Source organism: Nesoenas mayeri, assembly GCF_963082525.1.
Source record: "Nesoenas mayeri genome assembly, chromosome: 6".
Taxonomy (NCBI): domain Eukaryota; kingdom Metazoa; phylum Chordata; class Aves; order Columbiformes; family Columbidae; genus Nesoenas; species Nesoenas mayeri.
The window spans coordinates 7,796,850-7,822,025 of record NC_137545.1 but is presented as its reverse complement, the minus strand read 5'-3'; the positions used below and the strand labels follow the sequence as shown (position 1 = coordinate 7,822,025).

Here is a 25,176-nt window from a genome sequence, read left to right as displayed (position 1 = left end):
AGGTGGAGGTGGCCAGAGATCCTGAGAGCTGTGAAACAGCGGAGGTGTGACATGCAGCCTTCAAGCTTCCCGTCCAGTGATGGCCAGGTAAAGCTGAACCCCTGACCCATCTCCCAGAGAGGTTTCTGAAGCCTGATCGCAGTTTGTGCTTTGGCAAAAATGTCCATGTAACACTGTCTTTTGTCTGTAGTATGGAGAAGCTACACAGCCAGGATAGGGCAATAGGCTGTTAATTGCCATTGGGATGGCAGAACATTCTAAATCAGTGGTGCTGTGCAGAAGGTAATGGTGCCATCATCTAAGAGGCAGATGTGCAGAAGCAACACTTCTACACCTTCCTCTCTGGAGAGCAGGAAGCCTCAAACCACTTGGAAATAATCCCAGAGCCAATTGGAGCCAGTTGGAGAACCAATGCCCCCGCTGTGGCCAGTTTATTTTCAGCATTAAAATGTAGTGAATAAAAAGCTGTACTGGAGAGATTTGGGGCCTTTCATGATTCAAGGAGGCAAAAATGTTAAAATCCAGTGTGAGCTGGGTGCCCTCCACTGGGGGGGTCCATAAGTGCCAGGGACTGTCTGAGCATCTGGCAAGAGACAACCCTTTCTCCCAGGAGACTGCAGATTAAATACTCCACACCGTACGGATAGGGAGGGTGAGTAGGGACAATGAAAGGTGAGGTGTTTGGATTACAGTAAACAGCGCTGATGAGTTTGGTTGTGGAGCTGTTCTGGTTGGTAGGATTATTTTTTATGGAGATTTTTGCTCTGGAATTACAATGCTCCATAAGCAAACAAACAGAGTTTTCATCTCCTGGAGCAGTGCCAATTGCTTCCACTAATATTGTGATGACTTTCATAACTTAATTTTCAGGTTAGTTGCCATTATTCCCTTAGTGGTGTCAGCTAACTCTCCTAATGTGAATTGACCCTGTTTTTGTAGCTTTGATAGTCCCTTTATACCCTTTCTTCCTTCTTTTTAAAGCTGAATTGAGTGAATTTATAAAAAAATCAGCAAATCCATCTTTGTTTGACATTCTCAATTCTTTTGCAAATGCTCCTGTTTTATGCATCTCCTAGCTGGTGGTATGTAACCATCTCATTATACTTCTGTCTCTTCACAGTTGAGTCCTGTTCTGGGTTGGTCTTGACTGAATCCAACCTCCTTCACTGCCTCCTTGGCACAGGGTGCTGGTCTGCTCAGCAAACACCGGTGGTACAAGTGTTCCACTTGCTGCAGAGGAGCAAGGAGGTTGGATGGAGTGGCTGGGCAGCTGGCATCCTGTAGACTTCAGCAGAGTTTCTCATAGAATGCCAAGCTTGAAAGGGAGACATAAAGAATAATTTGTTTAGGTTCTTTACTGATCTGTGTAGGCAGTTCATTCAGTGAGTAGCTTATTTTTGGTCAACAGCTAAGCCAGCCTCACTAGCAATGCATACATCTAAAATGAAGGGTTTGCAAGTTCAACATTTTCAAAGCAGGTTTTGCTTTCCCTAAGCCTAAGGAAGATGAAAAGGAGTGAATGCCGTTCTGATGGCTTCTTTATATAAAATAACATGAACCGCTACCTAGTTACAAGTCCCATTGCTGTAGTGGTCCATTGAAAAGAGATGGAATTTGGAGAAGAAGCCATATCTGGCTCCAGGACAGCCATCTGCTTGGAATTTGTGCCCGAGTATCGATGCCATTATTTCAGGACCAAGTAGAATCAGATATACTTGCCTGAAAGAGATACATGTGCACAGCCTGGTGGGAAAATAGGTGGGAAGAAAATATGGTGTTTTTTAAAGAGGAGGAAAGTGGACCCTGTAGATCTGTGTAGCACCGTCTGAGGCACAGTTTGTGATCCAGCAAACCCCACCAAGCAGGTGACCAGCCCAATGCAACCTGAGAGCATTTCAGATTTCAAAGGTGTCTGCTAAGATTTATGTAAACTGGAGAAGAGGACTGTTGACAAAAACTCTAACCTGTGCTCTCTTACTAAGCATTAGAGAACCCAGAGAAGAGTGCACCTCAAGAGACAAACCCCTCAGAATCTGGGCATCTCCGCTTTTGCTCTTTCCCAAGTTACATGGTATTACTCTATCAGAAATGCTTCAGTGGTGGAAAGCAGGGCAAGTTTTTCTGCCGTACCAACAAGGATGCAAGTACAGTCAGTTGTTCAGGAGTATGTATCTTCTGGACACGCTCAAACAAGATTTGGGCTCCCTCTCCTGGGATGCTGGTTGTACCACCTGTTACAAGTGTGGACAGGGGCAGGCATGTGCTGGGGAAGATGCTGCCCTGTCCCTAGCTGCTGAGCCTCCCTTTGTTTCCCTCTGCCTCCTTCCCCTTCTTCCCTTGAAATTATAACTCCAAATGGCTCAGATGTGGGCCATTTACTGTGATTATTTCCATTTTTTCACTCTTCCTCAATTTACTCTCCCTGTAGGGAGGAAAAGAAATGCAGTTTCTGTGTGGAAGGTGGATGGAGAGATGGTAGCATTTGCTCTCTGAGTGAAAAGGTATTATCTGGCACGCTGCATGTCGAGGAGATAAAGGAGCAGAGGGCTGTAAGGGTTGTGTGTGTGTAGCATATGGATTCAACTTGCCTCTGCCAACACCTATTGCCCTGACCTAAACAATATGAGGCATTTTAATTTTAATCAAGTTGGCTGCTGGTTCTGTCCTGGTTAGGAAAGCCGGTGGAGCCGATTCGCAGGAGCTTGAAGGGAAGGAGGGGGGCGGCTCTGTGAAAGCCAGGGAGAGACAGCCTTTCTCTAACTCAACAAAAGACAAGCAAACCTGCGTGGGGATGAAGGAGGGGTGGCTGGGGGAAGGTTACGAGTTGTCTTATTATGGGGAAGCTTGAACTGTCATCTGTACTTGATGGAAGCGAGAGAGATTGCAGTTGGAACTGCAGAAGCGCTGCCTCCCTGATTGGATTAATAGAAAGGGAAGATGACTCTAGAATGGCTGCCCATTATCTGCACTACAAAGGGATTAGTGTGGGTTTCAGAGAAATTAATGGCTTTTGAGTTAGCACAGAAATACTAATGAATGTCAGGGCCAGAAATGTGCCGTGAACAAAATTAGTTCTTTTAGCGTGTGTGTGCGCGTGAGTGTATCTGTCCATTTGGGATAAGAAAATGTGCTTTTTCTCTACCATTCTGAGTTTTAGATTAGGCTTTCAGTTTTCATATTTAGCTGAAATACTCTCGAGTAGCTTATTTGTTGGCAAGGTATAGTCATATTGATTTCTTTTCCACCTTCTCATACCTACTGCCAAAGTAGCAATTTTTTAATTGTTTTGATTTTAGTCGTATATACAGGAAATCTTTGTAGGTGACGTGTAGAGCACTTTGAACATGGTGTTAAATGCAGGCTTCATTCTGAGCAAGGGTGCAACATGGGGAAGCTGATGCTGAACTGGAAAAGTTAAACCAAAGCGCATCCTTTTTGTTAACATGGATGGGAGGTAGCATCCTTCCCCCATTTTTTAACCCCCATGAGGTCTGCATGCTCTATTAAGTATATAAAACAATGAATTCTCATGCATGTTCATTAAGTTTAACTGAAACTTGTCTACTTAATCATTATAAATCCTTAAAGTGAGTCATCACTGAAGAGGTAGCCAAAGCTTTTACACTGTTGCTGGCCTAATCTTCCTCCTGCCCATACATGAAACTCTTACAACCAACTACAGCAACACTTTCAGCCAAGGACAGGAGCATCTCCTTGGACAGTAGGTTACAGCCCAAGTTCTGCTTTCTCATCAGTTGGAATCAGAAGCCCTTTGGATAGTAACTAAGTCCCTCAAATACTTCTGGTCAATGACTCTCCTTGTGCCCCTGAGAGGATGGATAGACTTGTCCATTAGCTGATGGTGGTGAGAGCAGCGTGGCCATCAATCCTGGCTGTGTTAGCTGGGAAGCCCAATGCATGTGGGGATGCAGTAACTTCTATACAGGCTCATCTTTGGCTCTTTGTTTCCAAGCTTCGCCAAGCTCAGATGCTTCTGTTCTCTTAGCTCTGCATTGAAGACATCTTAGGTATACTTGGAGGCGGTCATGTCTAAAACTGGGTAGAGCGTGGCCTGTTAATGTGAGTAGTAACTGGTTAAGCTGAGGTGCTGACAATATTTTGTGCCTCCAGCTGTCAGCCGAATCCCTCTTTCAAAGGTTGTCAGCTTGAGGGCAGAACCCACCAGTGAAACATCTGCACTGCGTGGTTTGTAACTGCATGTTAAGGTCAGTTGATGCTGGGTTTGTTTTGACCAGTTGAGCCGGGCAGTGGTTGAGGAGCTGTTCCCAGGTAGCTGCCTTGCTCCTGGGGTTGGGAATAGCAGTATCCAAGGGAGATAGACAACCAGAGGCAGAAACCTCTTCACTTGTGTCTGTTAACTCTGCCACTGTTTGTAAGTCAAGACCCGTCAGAGGTACCCTCACAGGAAAGGCAAAATAGAAATCAAATGGCAGCAAGAACTTGCTCTTCAGGCTGCACTGTTTTGGGCTGCAAAGTGTTGAAGTTGGTGTTGGAGCGTATCAGCAAATGCCACTGAATTTATACAGGGACCAGCAAAAATTGCAGAGCTACATGTCCAGGCCAAGATGAAAATAAGACGTTTGCATTTAGTATTGGTGGCTGAAGCGGTGCAAATCGGACTGAAACGAATTTTGCATAGAAGCATTTTTTAAAACTCCAAAGTGCTTTAGATAACTCCATTTAAATTAATATCATATTGGTGCCTGGAATTACTTGTATATGGGCTGGTTTTAAAATTCCCCTCAACTTCGCTTTGGGCCGGGCTTTGTGGACGCGTCTGCTCCAAAGCATCTGAAGCACTGGGGCACTGAGATATTTGAGCCCAGGCAGCCCCATCCTTTTCGTTTTTGGTCATGTCTGCCAGTCCTGAGCCAGATCCTCATAAATCAGCAAAGCTCCTCTCTAGTAAATGGAACCGTGCAACATGTTCTGGTCCTGGCTTGTGCTGAAATGTGGTCAGAATGTGGGGAGAGCACTGCCCCACCATCTGAGGAACAGTGTGAGAAGTAGCTGGGGTCAGAGGAAGAGAAGGTGCTTCCCCTTTAGTCCTTGGGGACGCCATGGCAGAAGAGGTGTTTCCCTGCAAGGTGTTGTTTTAATTTGTGTTTGTTTCTCATTGTCAAAATCTATTTTAATTCACAAGAGATTACTTGATAATATCATACTCTTCTGGACTAGGTTCTGGGAGACTTGTGGTGTTTTGTTGCTCTGTCATGATTCTCCTGGATAATCTCAGGAAAATCGCTCTCTTTCTCTGTCCCGCTGTTTCCCTGCCCCTTTTTTGTGAAGTGTTTTGGTACCTCTGGGTAAAAAAGTGCTGTGTTCTTGTTGGCTCAAAGGTTGAGTCAGTGCTTGTGTTTGATAATTATAACCTGTTGGGTAAAGGCTATTTCCTGTCCTCCAGATAGACCATGTACAGCTAGGAGAGATGTATAAACCAGAATGGTGTAGCAATTTGAAACTATGATTTTAAAAGAATTGATAGCAACAATTCTCATTTTATTTCTTCCAGAACACAAGCCAATGTTCCCAAACATTCTGAAGAAGGGATACTTAGAAGTTAGAAGAGACAATGACAGCTACTGGCAAACCTGTTACGCTGAGCTCTCCCCATACAAACTGTACTTATATTGCTTGGACAGCAGTGGCAACCAGACTCTTCCCACCGTGTATCCACTCTTGCGTTTTCAAAGGGTCACTGTGACCGGTTGCATTGAAACCAAGGTGGTGGACGCCATCCTGTCAGACAACTCGCAGCTACAGCTGAAAGCGGAGTCCTCGTGGGAGGCTTTGGACTGGGGACAGAAGCTCTGGGAGGCGGTGCGTACTTCTGTGCCTGCTTTCACGAGGCAGCAGGAGAAACTGGAGAATGTGCCAAAGCCTGAAAATAACAGTGACCTTTCCCAAACCAATGGATTGTTAGAGAAGCCTGTGGAGCTCTTCTTATCCATGAATTTGACTGAAAACACTAAAGAGTACCAAAATATTCTCAAATCAGGGACTCTTTACAGATTAACTGTTCAGAATAACTGGAAGGCATTTACTTTTGTCTTGAACAGGTCTTATCTCATGGCATTCCAACCTGGTAGGCTTGATGAAGATCCTCTGCTGAGCTACAATGTTGATGTGTGCCTGTCAGTCCAGACAGATACTCAGGATGGCTGTGACTCTTGCTTTCAGGTCATTTTTCCTCAAGATGTCCTCCGCCTGCGTGCAGAGACTCGTCAGAGGGCCCAGGAGTGGATGGAGGCACTGAGAACAGCAGCCAATGCTACTAGAAGTTTAACTCAGAACCCACAGGTCACGCTTAGGAACAAACCCGGAGATCGGCCCTTTGGAAACGATCTGAGAAAGAGCAAGCGCCAATCTGTGACCACCAGCTTCCTGAGCATCCTCACCACGCTGTCCCTAGAGAGAGGGCTTACTGTTCAGAGCTTCAGGTGTGCAGGTAAGAAACCAGGCTGCAGCATTTGCACCCGCTGCTCTTCTGCAGGAAAATAAAATCACTTGAAAGAGCAGGCATGTGTTTTAGCAGCACACAGCTACTCCCTGCCTCTCACTATCAGTGTAGACACTTTGCTGTGTTAGCCTTCCTCTGTAAAATGTGAAGAACCTATGTGATGTTTAGGGATTCACCTGCATTTCAAGAACAGTGCTGAAACATTGGATCCTGCACATGCAGCATACAGCACTACACAGGCCAGGGCTGCCTTACAGGTTGCTTGGTTTTCTTGCTTCAGGACACTGGAAAGGTGGTCCGTAAGCAAAGAGGTTTGTATTCTGGATACAATGCAACCTTCCAACTTCTAGCGCTTTTGTTTCCTTTTATTACTGCATCTCCTTCAGGCTGTTTTAGGGGCTGAGCACTTGGTGTTCTGGGGAGACTCCTCAAAGCATATATGCTTCCCTGAAACACCATCATTTGGCAACATGTTCTACTACTGAGGTTCAGGCATGAGCTTATCTGCTCAGCTCTTCCCTTGAGGCAGGGGTGAAAATATGACCTTAAGCCTCTGTATCTAGTTGTAAATCTCAATTAGACTGCTGACTCTAGTGTGAGGCAAAAGCATGATTTTGTCCAGTTTGGGAATAAAGTAGAAACAGCCAGGACCCACGTGAATGCAGTTCTTTGTCCTTTTACTTCAGAAAGGGCACTTTTGTGGAGCAAATTTGGGAACTTTGTGCCTAAATTATACTGTGTGGCTGGCTTTAGTTGTGTTCACTTAGAAATTGTCAGCTGTATCAGAAACATCTTTTCTGGAGAGTTTTCCTCTGTTATGAGCTGTGAGGGTCCTGCCTCCCCGCTTTGCTCTGGGGTGGGTGGCTGTCTGATGTGGGGGTCTCCTGTTGATCTCGAACCACATATGGCTCTGAGAGGGGTCTGTGTGGGCCCAGAACCTGCTGGCTGGCCTGAACCCCTCCCAGGGGCACCTGAGCCCCAGAAGTACTGGGGTGCCCTCAGAACTGGCCGTGGGTGTGGGTGGGTTCACCCCTCTCTGACAGTCACCCACAGGTGCTGTTCCTGCTCCCTTCTCCGCAGTGCGTGGCACTCGCCTGGTAGCTGGAGCATGGTGGAGATTGGCCTCGCCGCAGTTAATGGTTTGGTCACGATATTGGGGCTTCTAGCTGAATTCAGTTCTGTCCTTGGCTGCAAACTGTTTATGTGACTTCATGGCAGCAATTATGTGGCAAACTACTGCTGAAACTCTGATTATCTGAACACTGCTGGACAATGGTCATGTCTTACCTTTCACGGTAGTTGTGAGAGTGAAAGCTGCAGGGAGACTCTGGGAGTGGGTCAGATAAGTATCCCCGATATGGATCCAGCCCAGTGTATTACCCAGCTGACAGCCCTGTGAAACTCCAGAACACAGCAGAATTGACAGCCTCATTTTAATCTAGTGTCTGAGATGACATTAAAACTTTGTCTTTCTCCTGATTTATTTTAATTCACAGCTCAGTAAAGGAAAATATTGTAGTTTTACTTTATCCTCTGACTGAGGTCCAGGAGAGTTTTGAGTGTGCATCCCCAGTGACCTCCTCAACAATATGAGTCCCTGGGATGGCAACAAAATGCATGTCTCCAATATGAAATATGTTTAGTCTTGCATTATATAGTAAAGGAGCAGTGTTTTCTGTGGGAAAGGGGGGGATTTCCTCTCCCAAACATGGGCCGATTCATCTGCACTCACTCATGTATGTATTCCTCGCAGAAATAAGGTGCTCTGACCTTGTCAGAGTTGCACGGAGTCTTTTTCTGATACACATGAGGCATTCCCAGCGCTCATGTGGCCTCCTTTTGATCTGCAAAACTGAACAAACGCTCTTATTCTAAGAAGTGTGAGTTGCGGAGAGTCTCTGAGAAGCCGGCCAGTGGATTTCCCTGTACCTGAGGACGGGAATGGATGTAGGAGCGGACCCTTCGCCATCTGAGACCCTTAGAGTTGCTCTTTGAGAGTCGGCTGGAACCTGTAGCTGTTACCACAACACAAAGAAATGAATAATTGTAATTATAACTGGGAGAAACTGGGGAAGCTTGTCTGGCTCAGAAGAGTTTGTGCTGAGGAGACCTCGGAGATGCACCAGCGAGCTGGGATTCTCTCCTGGTTCTTCACTCCCTGCAGGCACTTGGTGCTGCTGCTCAGCCTGGGCTGCTGTTTAACCTGAGGGGACTGCTGTTGATAATTACAGCTTGCAGGCATTGAGAGCAGTTTTCCCCAGGGCTGCTGGGAGGGGTAAGCTTGGAAAAGGATGAGGAGGGGGGAGGAAGAAAAGTTTTGCTGTGAATTCTTCAGCCATTTAGTGCAAATTCCTGTAATTACCGTCTTTGTGTCCTGTCCCAATGGCACATAATACAGCAGAAGCCTTTCCTAATTGAGACCTTACAGGAGGTACAAATCCCTCCTTTGTTCGGCCTAACAAATTAGTGCCAGAAAGTGGCAAGGTCCGAGTGGGAATCAAAGGCAAGCAACACAAAGATGGAACTTAAGGCTACAGTAATAACCCTCTCTAGTCCTGCAGGGGTGGGAGGGAAGGAAAAGTAATGACCAATGAAAAATGAAGGGTTTTTTTGTTATAAATTCCCTTGACATGACAGCACCTCAGGGCTGCTTTATTTATTTAGGAAAAGTGATTAAATAGTAATACAACAGGGCAGACCATTGTCTCTTGAGCTACCCCCCTCCCTCCAGACCCCTGCTGCCTTGGCTAATTGATTGACAATGAACCTCTGATAAAGAAGGTTGTTGGGAAGACCTGATGGAGACAGGCTGTTTTACTTTTTTTTCTCTTTGCAGGCTTTGTAGGGTTCCCCTCCCCAACTTTTTTTTTTATTTGCAATGCCCTCTACATCCCCCTTTCCTTTTCTCCCTCAGTAAAAGCTTTTCAGGGGGCTGCTCCCAGACAAACAGCTGAGGCTCACAAGCAGGTAGGGAAAGAATGTGAATGTCTGTGCCTTACTATTGACAAGTTTATCTTAGAGTCTGAGTAGGACTTTTCAACTCATGATAGAAGCCAGGGCCTGGTGTCAGCTGCAGTCATGGGGCAGGGAGGACAAACCCTTGATACAATGGGAGTCAGAAGGGCAGACTGAAAAAAAGTTTTCTTTTGCTTGATCAGCAGATACAAAAGCTTTCCCCCACATTTCTAACTGCTTGTCTTACTACAGAGGGCAGGACTTTATTTGTTATCATTTCCAAAAATAAGCTAATAGGCCACTGATTAACGGTGGAAAGCCATATTTTTATAAACCTTTTTACCTTTGCTGCCATTATTTGTATTTTTGTCTTGGAACAGCAATACATTTTGGAATGTGTGGTTAACCAGAAACTGCTGGCATGGCAGCCTCCTGTGTCCTTTGCATGTTCATATAACTGCAGGCTTGGTCTTGCCCTGTTGCTGGGGTACAGTGATGTTCCTGTGGGGAGTGTTTGGGGCTCAGAGCAAGAGTGGCGAGTGTCGATCTGCTCAGGTGAGAGTTCGGAGGGACCTACCCCTTGTCTTCAAATGGCTATGAAGTGAAAGTTGGTTGCAAGGCCAAGCTGGTAATAATCAGGTTTTATGATTTGTTCTTTAATATGTAGGGAATAAGACACGCGCATCATGTTAGAATGAACGGTTGCAGGGAGTGTTATTATTTTTTGTGTATTTATTTCACCTGGATTCAAGAGAAATCCCCAAATTGTTCATGTTACAAATTTGGGGTGAGGTGACTTCCATCAAAACGTGTGTTTGGCAAGTGCAGCATCTTGTAGACAGCGGTAGCCAATTGTAAGTACTCCCGTGGATGTCCTGACTCCCTGTTGGTCTGTCTGTGTGCTCCTGGGGAAAGGCAGGAGTTTCTTCTTGAGCTCTATAAGGGCAAATGTCCCGAGCTGCCCTTCACTATTGCTATTTCCCTGGCATGTGCCTTTGTGTTTCCATAGATGGGGAAGACAAACAGCCTCTGCCCTTGCCTCCTGTTTTTGCATGGCTCCTAGTCTTTTGATGTCTCTCTTCCTTTTCACCATTTTTTTTCCTCCTCCCTGTCCTTTATTAAAACAAACATTTTTTCCAGTGAAGACAATTGTGTCTGCCAGGAACCCTTATTGCTTAGACAGCAAGTCCTAATGGATGTTGGAGTTTCCGCCTTCTGCAAAATGTGCTCTACACCCTTTGGTTTGTCTGTGTGGCTTTTCTTGCTCCTCTTCTGGGCTGTCTTCTGTCTTCTCCTCCCTGCTTTCTCCATGTCTCCTCACTTGCCAAAAGGATAAATACTGCTATTAGGGCTCCACTGGTTTGGCTGGCTGAGCTGAACAGGAGGTGCAGAGTAGCCAAGGTTAGTAAATGGGCTATTTCCTGAGCTTGCAGCCCCGTCAGATTGAGCAGCGGGTGGAAAGCTGTTGGCTTTCAAGAGTCCTTGTGCCTCTATTGCTGCGATCGTGTGTGTGTCGGGGGACAGTCCAGTGCAACATGCCCGGTCATGCAGCCTCTGCTCTGGCTCACCCCAGTGCTCTGAAACCAGCCCCTACTGTGCTCAAAGTTACGTTCCTCTCTCTTTTTTTCTCCTCAGCGAAAAGGAAGGATTTTCCTAATAGCCTGCAAGCCAACAAGTGCGATTAAAAAAAAATAAAAATTACCCAGGTGCTATGTTGACTCTGTTCACTTCTCAAAAAGCCGTATAGTTGAAACTACTCAAATACTGATAGCTGAAAAGCATATGTGCTCCTTCTCTGAATTCAACAAATACTTTGTGAACTGTCATCACACCCAGCACCTATTTGTAACTTGGCACTGAGCGAAAAATACTAGGGGACAATTCTTAGCAAACATAGCACAATAACAGAATACCAGAAGGTCCTCTGGAAAGTTGTCAGCACTCTTGTCACATTTTTAGTCCCAAATAACAATTGTTCTCACCTGTTCAGGGCTTTTAGGATTGTGCTTTGTAAGTGCTGTATATATTTTGTGCTTGGTTTCATTTAAGTTGATGTCTTCATTCCAAGACTTCAGCAGCTTTTTGCCTTCCCTGTATTTGTGACTCTCTAAAATCCCCTGAGAATGTGTTTTGCCCTGTAAAGGTTTTATTGTGTAAGTATATTCGCCTTAGACTGTACTCTTACAGTTTTGTATGTGACTTTCAGGCCTTCTTTCTATTGATTCAAAAGTAAAACTTCCACTGCTAACAGTGATATTTCTAAACTGTCTGTTAGCCAAAGGCAGACGAGCAAAAAACCATTGTCCACAGCTAAATTAGTATTTGGAAAATACACCAGGTCTAAACAAAGCCGCTGACTTGTTGGGAGGAGTGGGGGAAAGTTTTCAGAGAAGGGTGACTTGAATTTTTGTAGCAAGAAGCACTTAATTTACAGTGGACCTACGTGTTTCAAAACACAGGGTTGCTGGTCCACAGTGCTTCGCCCTGTGACAGCTCTTGTTTGGGGAAAGATCAGAAAATACCGCATGGTATCTCTCTTACTTGCTTGAGTTAATTAAAGCTGTTACCAGTGATCAGTTATGATCACAGAAGCTATTTAATCTCCAGAGGTAAGGTGAGCTCTGCAGCACAAGTTTAAGATGGCTTGACTAGGGAAAATGGCAGCTAAAACTATTAGGTTTGTCCAAGCTGGTAGAAGTTGGGTCCTTCACCTTCTTGGGATCTGGCCGGCACCTTCGCAGAGTGGGATTTTCCCTTTGGTAGGATTTGGTTTGGACTTGGCCTGCTGAAAAAGGCGGTTTAGCCGAGTACTTGGCCAGTTCAGTGCGTGTCCTGCACCCCGTGTGCACTGTGCAGTCCTCAGCTGGTGTTTTCCTCATAGCTTTGCCTCGGCCCTGCGGGCAGAACAGCTGATGAAAATGCCTTGGCTGATAAATTTACACATTCCTCCCGGCAGGTTTAATGGACACCTGTCCTGCCTGTATGGGGATCGGTGACCCCATTGCTCTAATCTGGCTTTCTGAGCATCTCTACGGGTTTCAACATTTTTGTCTGGTTTTGTTTTGGTTTTTTTCCATTAAGAATAAAATATTTGTGCTTATTTCTTTTGCTGTTATGAGCTCAGTTGTGCTGTGTGTGAGCATGTCTCTACTCTCAGCGCAGGCTCTATGTTTGTCCTTTGCTATGCCATGTTTCTTCCTGGCTTGTGGGTGCTGGGTATTAGTTTCACTGCCCCAAAGAACGCTTGGTTACTTGGGGTTGGGTTTTTTTGGTCCATTTATTGAGTGAAGCTAGTCTTGATGAATCTTTTGGCAAGAAGTTCAAAGTAGAGAATGCCAAAACCAGGGAGTCTAAGTGTCTAACTCTCACCTTTGTTGGGATGGAAATAGCTATGTCTGGGCAAAAGGAAGCGTTTTCAGAACCAAAAACTCTATCAATGCCCTCACCCCTCACCTCCCCAGTTTTCTGGAAAACCCAGAAGTTCCCCATGAATTGCATTACAAGGGACAGCTTTATTTGTTGGGCTAGCATCTTTTGCATCAGTCAAGCCAGGTTTGCTAATAAAGGCCTTGCCTTCACAGGAAGGCGCAGACAGGTTATATCTGCATCACTCTTTTTCTGCAGTTGCAGTTTATACCAGGCCCCTGAACTGGTTTGAGACATGACTATTCATTTGTTTTCCTAAGAAAACAAATCTTACATTATAATGCAGTTTTATCCCTCCCCCACAGGATTTGAATCCACCTGATGGTTTTAATAAAATTTAACAGAGAGGAGGTAGCAAAGGTGTGGGAATCTCAGAGGTTTCACAGAAGCTGGCATCACAGGGAGCCCTTCCTAATGCTTCTTGGTGTGTTTGCTTGGCGTCGGAGCATCCACGTGGGCGTGCAGCATCGAGAGGCAAGTACAGAACAAAAATACAGCTGCTTTAGGTCCACTACCATGAAACTAGGGCATTTGTGCATGCGTTGGCAGGGCTTCCCTCTCTTCTGTCACGTGCCAAAGCAGTGTAGTATCGGCAGAACTGTGGATCAGATCAGGGTGAATGTAAAAGAAGTTACAGAACAAGCTGCAGGCCAACTGATGGGAAGGTTTCAGGTTCCGAGACTGACCTGCTGTGTCAGTTGGCTGATAAATACCTGTGCTGTGTAAATCCAAATACTGTGCGTGCCCAAGGTAGTGCTGTGGTAGTGATGTGTGAGCAAGAAGAAATTCAGCCAAATAGCACTGGCAAAAATACATATATCCACACTTACTGCACAGTTGATCTCATGTTAAAAGAAGGTACAAAACTGGCTGTATATTCAAGCAGAAACAGAGCGGATTATTTCTAGGTATGTTAATAGCTGCTGTATCAAATAAGTGAAACTCAGCAAACCTCAGTGTAAGTAAATGAATGAACAGTGCAGGGGTAAGATGAATTCAGACGAACTGCAGAGCAGAAATGAAAACTGAGTTATATAGAGGCTCCTTTTTCTAAATGACCTGGTCCCAGCTGAGGATGCTGGCACCGGGTTTATCCTGATCACACAAATGGCTGGCCTGCTCTTTGCTCTGCTCTTGTCTGCCTTCTCAGGATATAAAACTGAGTGCAATCAACTGTAAGAATGGGAATACCATTATTAATTATGCTCAAATTATGTACTTAGTCCTAGCTGGCAGACTTCAAGGGCTGGCCCAGAGAGTGTGTTCAGTTCCCATCCCTGGCTAAAGAGCTGGTGAATTACTGAATCCTGCTAATAAGTCATTCCATGGGAGCTCCCATTCCCTTCTGTCGGGCTGCGTTTCAGAGTCTCAGCAAAGCACCAGATATTGCAGAGAATAATTGTGTAAGGGCATGGGGGAAAGAACAGTGAATGAGCTTGAGGTGTGTGGTATTCTTCCTTAGCACTGTTGGTTTGGGTATGGGGAGAAGGAGTTGAAAGGATGCACTGGGAGAATGCAAACTGGCCATGTGTTAAAGGATTCACAACTATAACTGTGTGTGAAATGTGGCTTTATGGCTGTTTATAGTTCCCTTGGAGCAAGTTCTCTGGAAAGAATGACATCTTGGCCCTTCTGAGCATTTGACACTAGAGGTAAAAGAACCTACATTCTGGTGAAATTCAAGTGTGGAAATCCAAGCAAATAAAAAGCTGATTTCCAAAACTGTAGTTTTATTGCAACCATTTGACACTCAGCTATTATTTTTCAGTCCTGATTTATTGATGGAATTTTGTTCTTCTGTATGCAGGGTGTTAGCTTGCACTTTGATATATATGTTTTTTTCAGTGTTACATTTGCAGAGTTTTGCAAGTTTTATTGGGAAGGCAGAATTTAGCTATGTAACCTGCAGCATGCTTGTATGGCATCTCCTATAAAGGATAATACAAGCATGCACAATGTTGTCTATGCACGTATAAGTGCTATCAGATGGCTTGCTTCCACCAGTAATTTTTCTTTTTCTTCATTGTTGGTCGTCTTGGAGAGGGTCACAGCTCTGTGTGTTCCACCTCAATGAGGTAAAGCCAGTTGCTTAATTCAGCTCCCCCTAGCAGTGTAAATATTGCATGTCTATGCTCATCCAGTCTTCACTGATTGGAAGAAAACCTTGATGTCTAAAGGATGATTCATCTTATCTCCCTCGGAGAGATTCTCTGCAGCCCTGTGCGTGTGAGACGTCACTAGGAGCATGGGACAAATCACTCTCTGGAGTGGCCTGTGTCCCCACACCAGACTACAGCCTAGAGTGGGTGGGCTAAGTTAGTTGAGCTGGATTCTGCAAGACAGGAGAGACAAGGTCATGCACTATATCTTCATATTGCACTAATGAAGGTGGGAATGCTCTTAATTTAGGGCTTAGTCCTGAGTACCAGCTAATAGTTGAGCTTTCCATTGACTCAGAATGGTTGATCCATCCCTTGGAGTCTGGTTAAAAAAAATTGAGTGGGAGTTGGGGACTAGTGAACCCATCCTTATTTCTGGAAGAGCTGATCTAATTATAATTAAAGTGGGATTTGTACATTGCTGACATAAATAATGCGGGATTTATATGTTGGTTAGATAATTTTAACTGAATAGGGTCAAATCCACATGGCTCCAACAGGGAAAATTTTCTGCCCTTAATTTGTGAAGGTTTTGTGGTAGTTATTTTTTAAAGCCCATAAGAACCTCACAAAAAAGAAGGCAAGGTGAGTAAAGAGTCAGACTTTGCTTGGAGGTTTATGAGTTTCGACGATTTCTTTAGAAAGATAATTGCTTTGGCAGGAAGGTAATACTGGGAAAAGCACAAAGTGTAATGTATATTGCAACTGGGTGGGCAGGAGGGAGAACTGAGGTGGATTGTTAGTGTGTTGTTCTCCTGAGTTTAAGTTTAGTGTGTCTTTCTCCTGAGTTTGAGTTTTCCCATGGTGGAGTGAATTGGAATGGATGTACAGAAACACAAGGCTGCAGGAAATTCTCACCATCTCTCTCTGGTTGTGTGGAGCAGTTAGAGCAACATTATATGTCTGATCTAACACACTGAAAATTTGTTGCTGTGCTCCTTCCTAGTCTGTTTATGGCTTTATCAAGCTGAAAGCCTTTTGAAGTCTGTGGGTCATTTTCTTTTTTTCATATTGTATGTTGTTTCTAAATGGATTAACTCCTAAGCTAATCTGTCACAGATTTAATTATGGTCACAATCACGAGGCAGTTGCTTTTTCCTGATACTGGACAAGGAACTTGATTGAATAAGAAAAAACAGTTATGTACTTAATTCTGGTTTGGTCTTCCGCTGTCTCTGTTTCAGTGTGGAGCTACTCTAATCTTCTCTTGCTAAAAGGTTAAAGAAAAAGGTATCTGGATAGAAAGAACAGTTGTGTGTCTTCCTTGACCATAAGAGTATGCAACCCCCTAAAGTGGCAAAGGTGGTGTTTTCCATACTTTGCAGAAGAGGAATTATATTGCAGTGTCTTGGATTCTTCCTCCATACTGTCATCACCACCACCTTAAGTCAAGGAGAAAGACTTGTTACAGCTTTTTAACCTCATCTTCATTTCTTCCTTTCCTCCCAAAGCCTTAGCACTTGGAGATGAACTTCTTGATGTTGACGTTCCTGCTCTGCTCACAAACATGTTGCTGAGAGAGGTTCATCTGTGCCCAGCAGCACTTTCTTGCTGTTATTTTTTCTAACCCTTTTTCTTTGCTTGTTTCTTTGCTGTTTTGTTATATTTTCTGTGATGAAAGGTTTGGGATTATTTCTTCCCTCACTTTGCTAACACTAAACCTACAGCTACACTTTTCCCTCTGCAGCTTGCTCTATAACATCCTTTAGGTAGGGATGAATTTGGGTAACAGTAAATATCCAGTATTCTCCTTGCTCTAGGTTCAGGGTTTGCTAGACCTTTGTACAGATGTTACACGGATAATATTCTGTGTGAGCATTAGGAACAGGCGAGAGATGCTTGGTGGAAGCTGTTCTGCTTTTCCCCCCCCATCCCGTGTAAGGTGCTTTCTGTAGCTATAGCCAAGTAAATGTTTTCTCTGAAAACTTGCAATGGTCCTGTCCTCCATCCCAACTATTTGGTGAGTTATGTTACTGATTTCCGAGGTGGTCCAGCTGCATCTGACTGTTGTGCTGGGAGGGATGCTCAAGAATTTAAAGCCAGGAATCAGTACTGCCTTTGCTTCTAGTAAACATGATGGCAAGTTTATGTACCTGAATATGCAGGTGCAGGATTTCCAAGGGCATTAGGCCACAAGAGATATTCCTTCCTCCTCTTCTCTCTCACTCTTGCTCTTTTTTTTTCTCCATCTTACAAAAACAAAGTAGCATAAGTGGTCTATGCCACAGAAATATGTTTGTCACACTACATCACTTTGAACTGCATAACATCAAAGAAAATCAGTGCTTTGATAACTTGATTTGAAAGGATTGTAGAAATAGCCGTCATTATGAATCACAACAGATAGGAATGGAAAGGATGGTGATTTTCAAACAGCAAAGCTTGTAAGGTAAGGGAAAATGCAAGGTAGGTGCCAGTGCCACATTCTCATCTGAAATACTCCAATCTTAAAACTTGCAGATTATGATTTTCATAAGAATATGAAGAGGAATGAGAAATACTCTGTGTAAAAATGTGTTTCTGAGGAGCGAGAAAACAAACATGGGCTCAGAGAAGGGCTGAAATAAGGGAGGAAGCAATGCATGCTGCTTGGGTAGAAACTTCTTCCACTTTTTCCTTCGTATAAAACCACCCTTCCTGAAGGGAAGGGCATCCAGGATTGCTTGCTGAGACCCTCCTCACCCTGTAGACCTTCAGTTCTTCCGACTTGTGTGCTCTGTCATTCCTCTCCTGGGGAAACTCTCCATGTGAACCAAAATGAGTTTCTGGCTCTAGGAGGCTGCAAGAAATTATACCTTAAGATGATGACTTCTCAACTGCAAACGTTTTAGTTGAGGATGGTGGCAATTCGAAGTGGAGTTTAGCTTATTCTTGGCTTCAGTCTAACGGAGAGGAGTTGGGGCACTAAGAGAAACCAGCAGCCTGTGGAGAGGCAGGGAGTTGAATTGACTTTACCCTTACAAAAGGCATACATACATTCCTTCTGCCCTAAAAATACTGCTTTGCAAAAAGTTCTGTTAATATTAACCACACAACAGTTATTTCTACAATGATAATAGTTTACAGCCATAATGTTTGGGTTTTCTGTTTGGTTATTAGCTGAGATCACATTTTTGCATTACACATGTTGAGTTGTATCACTTGAGATATATGTTTATACTTACGCTCTAATCTTATGAATGGTAAAGCAGGAGACATTAACATAAGTGTCTCTTTAATTATATGACCTGTTTATATATTTGCCTTTTTCAAGAAACTGCATATCCTCACTTCAAAAAAGAGGGAAGGGGAGAGTGAGATGGGAATGGGATGTGTCGCACACTGATTAATTTGACAGTGTGTATTGCAGAGAACCACTGTCCAGGTGGCTCAGGAGGGTGGAAGAGGAAGAAGTGAACCAATTATATTGGTCAGGTTATTACAATTATTTCGATTAGAGCAGAGGGGAGAGGGTAGCATCAGCTAATGGAGGGCGGGGGGAGGAGAAGGAAGAGTTTAATTTGTGCCTAGAGCAGTTGAGATGCAATCTCTCCTCAAATCAGGGAAAAAGGTGCTTTCAGTGGGAATGACATAATTACACTGAACAAAATCAGTTATACTGACAAAAGCAGTCAGTCAGTTGACTTCTGCCTGTTTAAGCAATACTTTTGCTGTAAAAGTGATGTACAAGGATTCTGCTAATCCGCATTACTAACCAGCTCCAGCAGAGACTGTCTGAGCATCCAGCACATGCTGGAGTGGGGCTCTGGTGCTATTTGTGTCTGTAGCTGTAAATGTCAGATGGGGACACTAACATTTGAAGGAAATGAAGATATACCGTCATGTGTGCTGTGTCAAAGAGGTGTTAGTAACAACCACAGACGTCTCATTATATCTTATCCAAACATTTTTAGCCTTGCTTCCTGAGCAGGTTGTTTAATGTGACTGTGCTGTCCGTCTTCAACCCTCCACTCTAGTATTAATTGAACCTGTTGGCTTATTTAAGCCACAGCTGAGAGAAAGACAGAGGTGTCAAATACATTGAGTTTCTATGTGTTTTGTGAGAACAGGTGGTCAGGTGAAGGAGTTTTGTGTTAGTTCTTTCCAAGTAAAGCAGCAGCTTTTGAATATATAGTCTTATCCCAGGGACTCCACACAGGAGGGCGCAGGAAGAGGCAAGCGATCCAGCTGTGAAAAGAGTAGCAGACAGACCTCAGGCCTCGTAAGACACAGGGTAAGCCAGGCAGGAGGAGAGAAAACAAAACAAGCTGCAGGAAATTGAGCTGTGCCACCACTGCTAGTCAAGACCACTGGTTCTCAATATGAGTGGGCTGTGCTAATTCTGTGGCTGAATCCTGGCTGCCAAGCCAGCATCCCTCCCGGCTGCCCGGAGCGAGCGCACAGTGCTTCTGTGGTCTGGTATTTTCTGTCTAAACTTCAAGTCATGGTTTTCAGGTGACTGTGGCTTTTAGATGCCCAGTGTCTCAAAGCTGGTCTTCTGCCTTTGTTTCTTGAGAAGTGCTTGGTATCCTTTGATTGCTCTCTGAACTCTTTGTCAGAGGTTCCCAAGTTAGTGTATGCTTATTCAGCGCTAGTCCAGGAATACAGATATTTATTCCTCTGGTTTTAGGTTATGAGAAATAAACAAATAAAATTTAAAAACTATTTCAGATGTGGGGAATAATTACTTTTCTTACTGCCTCCTGAGTGTGTACCTCTGGCATGGCGTACAAACCCAGACTTTTTCCCCTCTTTCTTCTCCAGGCTGTCAGCGCTCCATAGGCTTGTCCAACGGGAAAGCCAAGGTGTGCAGCTACAGCGGGTGGTATTACTGCAGCACCTGCCACGTGGATGACAGCTTCCTCATCCCTGCGCGGCTGGTTCACAACTGGGACACTTCCAAATACAAGGTAATCTCCCTGCAGGTTGGCTTGCTAGCAAGTAAACGGGATTGCTCTTCAGATGGAAACACAGACATTGCAGCAGTTGAAGGTTAAAGATATTGACGGCTAATACTGTTGTCTTTGTCCCTCTCGCAAAAACGAGCCACGCTTTGTCAACAAGACAGATGTTTTCATCATGATTTCCTTAGCCAGACCTAAGGCGTTCTAGCCATGTGTCTCTTTCTTGGTGGCATCTTTTCCGTTGTTGCATATGTGGTTGTTCAAAAGACATGGAGGGACAGAGAAACCTCTCATTTAGTCCTAATATTTGCAGTTATTGGGCCCCTGAGGAGTACCTGCTTCGTGAGCCTGTGAGACTCATGAGACTGTGGGTTGGCACTGCTTGGTGATAGAGGCTAAATGGTGGAAATGCCCACTGGGAAACTGGCATACCCAGATGTGGTGGTTGCAAGGCCCAGTATGTCCCGTCCTTTGGCACAAACACTTTGAGGACACTACAAGGACATTGCCACAGCATTTGTTTGGACCAGACAGCCAAAAGTAACACAAAAAGAAAATTCCACAGCGCTTCACTTGCCACACAAGCAGCTTTTCTAAAACTTCAGGAGTCTGCTATTTGCTGCTGTTTGCTAGAGAGGGGCAACTGATTACATGCCTCAAAACATTATGCCAGCAAACACGTAGCGGTGTTATTTTGCCATCTCGAGGAGCATATGCTGAAACAATAACAAACTCATAAGGGATCCAGACCATGCTAGAGCTTTAGACCTAGCAACCACTGTTAGGAGAGGCTGTTTGATGTTTTGTGTCTGCAAATATTATTATTATGGGTTATTTGAAAAGGAAAAAAATAACCAGTAAATGCCCTATTACAGGAAAAGCAGCTCTCTTGAAGAAGAAAATTTGTCAGCCAGGGAGATTATTAAAAGGTAGCTGGAGCCTGCCATCAGGAAAATGATAGTCTTGCACCATGAAATGCAAGATTCTTCAGAGTTACAAAGCTCCTATGTGTGGAGATAAAACCCCCTCCCTTTCCTAGAAGGTAGGAATAAATATTTAAGGGATCTTTCTTTGGATGCTTTTGCTAAGGACTAAACTTGCTAGCTCGTGGTAGTATAGGTAGCACTGGTATTGGGCAAGTGGATGGAAAGTCAAAGACCTCATACTAAGCTGTCAGTAATACTGCCAAGAAAATAAACGGTTTTCTAAACCTGCAGAGTGAAAACTATGCTCTGTGCTCTGTTTCCTGTGGTCTTGGTGTGGGCAGCTGTGGCCCAAAAGGAAATGGGACTTTTAAGCTTAAGCATTCATTGAAAACTTTATCTACTGTAATCTCACTCTAATACTGAGAAATTATCAATTTGCACTTTTTTGTAGACAGTCAGAACAGCTGTGAGGTGGCTTGGGAGCACAAGCAAATTCTGTGCAGATACTTCACCAGTCTCTGTGCCAAAGTGCTCGGAGAGGTGGATTTAAGAAAGGAACATCATCTCTTAGGTGGGAAAACACTACAGCATCCCCAACTATCTTCTCAGCTCATGCAGAATTAAGATAACAAGTAGTTCTTGTTACTTTTGTGAAATCTTTGGAGTTTCCCCCTTTCTGCTCAATTCTACATGCACATGCGTTTATTTCTGTCCCTGCTATACTTCCATGGGAACTGAGCAGTGCTTTTCTGAGTTAAAGCACTTACTGCCTGCACTTTTACATCCTCACTCCTTTCTCCATTCAGAGATAAGGTCTGATGTCTATTTCTTCTGTATGGTCTGAAAGGCAACTTAGTGCTGGCTGCTACGCTTAATAGTGATAATGGAACTGTATGATTCTTTAGTGGTGTATTGATTAAATGTGCTGATTTGGCAAAGGCAGGTATCTTGTCCCACTTCCTTGTGGTGATCTTGGGAGTAGTAATTTTCTTTGGACATCTGAGCACCAGCTGTAAAGCAAACCATTGCATTAATGAAGTTTTGCAAATGGAAAGGTTCTTGTCTGCTTTTGGCAAGATGGGTCGTGAAAAAACAGCAGTGGTAGAAATCTGTATCGTTGTGTCTTTCCATACCCAGGATCTTGAAAAACAGTGACGCACTTAACACCTGAAAGCACAGGGGTAGGAAAAGAAAAATTCCCTTGACTGCAATAAAAGCTCTTTGAAAGGACTTGGCGGTCAGGCATGTTGCTTCTGTCATAACCAAAGGAGCAGTTCAGTCCCCAGGTTCGCTTTTTTTCCCTGCCTCCCTACTGTTTTCACATTTGTGGGTTTTATGTGTTTGTGTGAAGGGAAAGGAGGTAGTCTTGTGAATATTCTTTCTTCCTTTTACTTAGATCAACTTTTTTCCGTGTTTGTATGCAAAACCCGGTAAGTATTGCAGTTTGGTTCAGGTGGCTTCCAGACAAACACAGTGAGAAATGAACTCCCTGCGCCAGAAGGCATCAAGGGAGGCTGACTTCTGGTACACTGAATCCTGAACTGTAAGTTTGCAGCCTCTAGAAAAGAAGGGTCTGGAAATGTTAGTATCTGTCTTTGTATGACATTTAAAGCAAAAACCCTGTTGCACTTTGCATCTTCTCTCTCTTTCTGGCTTTTTTAATCTGCCCAGTAAAACTAGGGAACTGTGAGTATGCTAGTACACATACTGGAATATTGGCTGCTAGTAACCTGAACTATTATGACTGCCCAACCCTTGCCATTATAAGACAGCATTTCAGCTTCTTGTAACTTTGCTATGGTTGTCAACGTGAGTTAATGTTTTATATGACCTGTGTGACTGTGTCAGGCATGCAGAGTGAACCAACATCTGCCCGCTGGGCAAAGCTGCTGTTCCTGCAGCCAACACTCTGCAGGTACGTTGTATTGGCAAGTAGCGAGCAAGATTTTGCTTTGCTCCTCTCTCCTCAGAGGCTGCACTCAGACCTTGCAGTGCTGGAGCTACACAATAATACTTAGTCATCATAGGGCACATGTATTGCAGAGTCACTCAGGTGACCTCAATTCTGGTATTTTTTTTGTTTCTGTACTGTTAGCATTGGAGCCTCAGGAGCGTGGCCCCACACAGGGCACAAGTGTGCACGAGCAGGGCTGTATGGCTTGGGCAGTAAATCAAGACAGCAGGGCAGCTGGATGAGGAGCCTGTCACTTCCACAGGGGGTTAAAGCAAGAAAATAAGACTACAAAGAACACTGGGCACCAGAGGTGCTCATCTCTGTACCAGGCATTCATGTGCCTCTGAGGGAATCGCTGCATATGTGGCTTAGTTTGCCCATCAGTGAAAGAGGAATAATATTTACTATAGAAACAGCAGTTTTAAGGGGATTGCTGAGCTATTACAGCCAAATAGTTTAATGAGGGGAAAAGTGAGTTGCTGAACTGCAGTCTCTTTTGTGCGCTGCAGTTGGCATATCTAATAAAACATCAACATTGCTGCTGTTAGAAAATTTGGCATATTTGGGGTTTGTAGAGTTTTGTGCTACAAAATCCAAGTTGCCTGTGCTGCCTCTTACATAGCATGTTACCTGTGCTTCCATTCAGCTGGCACAATTCCTTGTAAATGCATTATTATATAAAAAACAAAGGGAAAAAAAGAAAAATAAATGAGTAGGATGTTTGATACCAATAGGTGAGATATTTAATACAGCTTCGGGGCCTGGGAAACCTATGGAGTTATAGACTGCTGTATTTAAAATTGCACATTGTATTATCTGTGTAGTTATAAGTGGGAAGGCTGGCTTGGCATTATTTCTTATAGTTTTTATTATGCATTGCAAAAAGGTTACATTTGGGGTTAGCTGTCCCTGTAAGTAGCTAGTGACTCCTGTCGCTAGTAACTTGTGCTGGTTTTGGAAGTGGTGCTGTTTATGAGGATGTTTATTGCTTTTACTGACTTCCTACCTTACAGCATCAGAAGAGAAATAAGATCCTAAATCTCCAGAGGCTATGGTGTGCCCTTTCTCCTTTTGTCAGCCTAGCTCATCCCTGCCTCAGCTCAGTGTAAACACTGATGTAAAGGACCAGGAGGACTAATTGAATTGTGGAAGAAATAGTATTTCTATAGCATAGTTTCAAGTGATTTGCAGCTCATTTCAGATAATCCCTTCGTCTCTTTTCCAGCTGTGATAAAATGCAGAAATAAGGAATGAGAGGGAATTTGGCCTTCTCACCTCAGAAACAGGATTATTTTTTCTAGTGGGAACAAAAGTCCCATTAATTTATCAAGATTACAGTAGCTCTTTGCAGGTAGAGATAGAACAGAGCACTATCATGAAAAAGACATAAGAAAAATTTCTTGCAGATAAAACATCGAGAGTAAATAATACCAGTAAAAGTCAGTGTTGTTTATCTATACTTTAAAAAATACACAACGACCTGATAGATGTGCTTCTGATTATTTTATTTTTACATGATTTTAACCATACTGGCTGAGCACGTCACAAACAGAAGTAGGATTTTACACTTGAGTTCTATATGCTGGGATAGTACAGTGCGATTAGATTTGTAGTGTGTATGTTACCTTTTCTTACATTGTGCTTTGGCACTAACCTGATCAGTTCTTGCCAAAGGGCTAATAGTGAACAAACAGCAAAATATTAACAGAGAAGAAACATGGTAATCAGTTTTTAGACTTGAAAAGTATCTAGTAACCTATGTTACCCTACAGTGAAAACACGTGTGGCTGCAAATATCGCTGTCCTTTGGGTAGGTGAGGAATTATCTCATACAGTTGATTTGATGAGCTTGATGAAGTTTGGCTTGGCTATGAGCAGAAGCAGTTGGATTTCTCTCAGCTCTGTCTTCATCTGTAATTGGTAACAGAGTAAGATTTCAGATGCAGCGAATAGCTGACAGATCACGGAGGGAAAGAAGTTTAAAAGAAGTTGGGAGGAAAGCCTAGCTAAACTGATCGCTGTATTTTTCAGGTGTCAAAGCAAGCCAAAGAATTCCTGGAATATGTTTATGAGGAGCCATTGATTGATATCCAGCAGGAAAATCCCATGTTGTACAACCATGTGGAACCTCTGGCAACTGTTGTCCGCCTGAGACAGCAGCTAAAATCTCTCCGAGCCTATTTGTTCAGCTGCAGAGCAGCAGTGGCTGAAGATCTGCGTAGAAGGTAAGAAACACAGACAACAGCACAAGGATGTAGTTTCGTTGTCATGTTGCTTTTCTCCTTTATTGTTTTGTTTTGTTTTGTTTCATAATCTAGTCTGAAAATGTTACCTGCATAGAAAAATGCTGTGCTTGTATCTGACTTCCCTGAGAAGCTGGGTTATCTACTGC

The 25,176-nt window shown here is 43.8% G+C and overlaps 1 protein-coding gene across 1 annotated transcript in view; it reads left to right on the top strand.

Annotated features, from left to right (window-relative positions):
• PLEKHM3 (pleckstrin homology domain containing M3) overlaps positions 1 to 25,176 on the top strand; it is a gene marked incomplete at its 3' end in the record, with an annotated part of 68,879 nt that overhangs the window by 4,628 nt on the left and 39,075 nt on the right. The window contains exons 2-4 of the mRNA XM_080346488.1: positions 5,534 to 6,469; positions 19,765 to 19,910; positions 24,816 to 25,009. Of these exons, the coding sequence (XP_080202614.1) occupies positions 5,534 to 6,469; positions 19,765 to 19,910; positions 24,816 to 25,009 (1,276 nt within the window). The remainder of the gene's footprint in view (positions 1 to 5,533; positions 6,470 to 19,764; positions 19,911 to 24,815; positions 25,010 to 25,176) is intronic.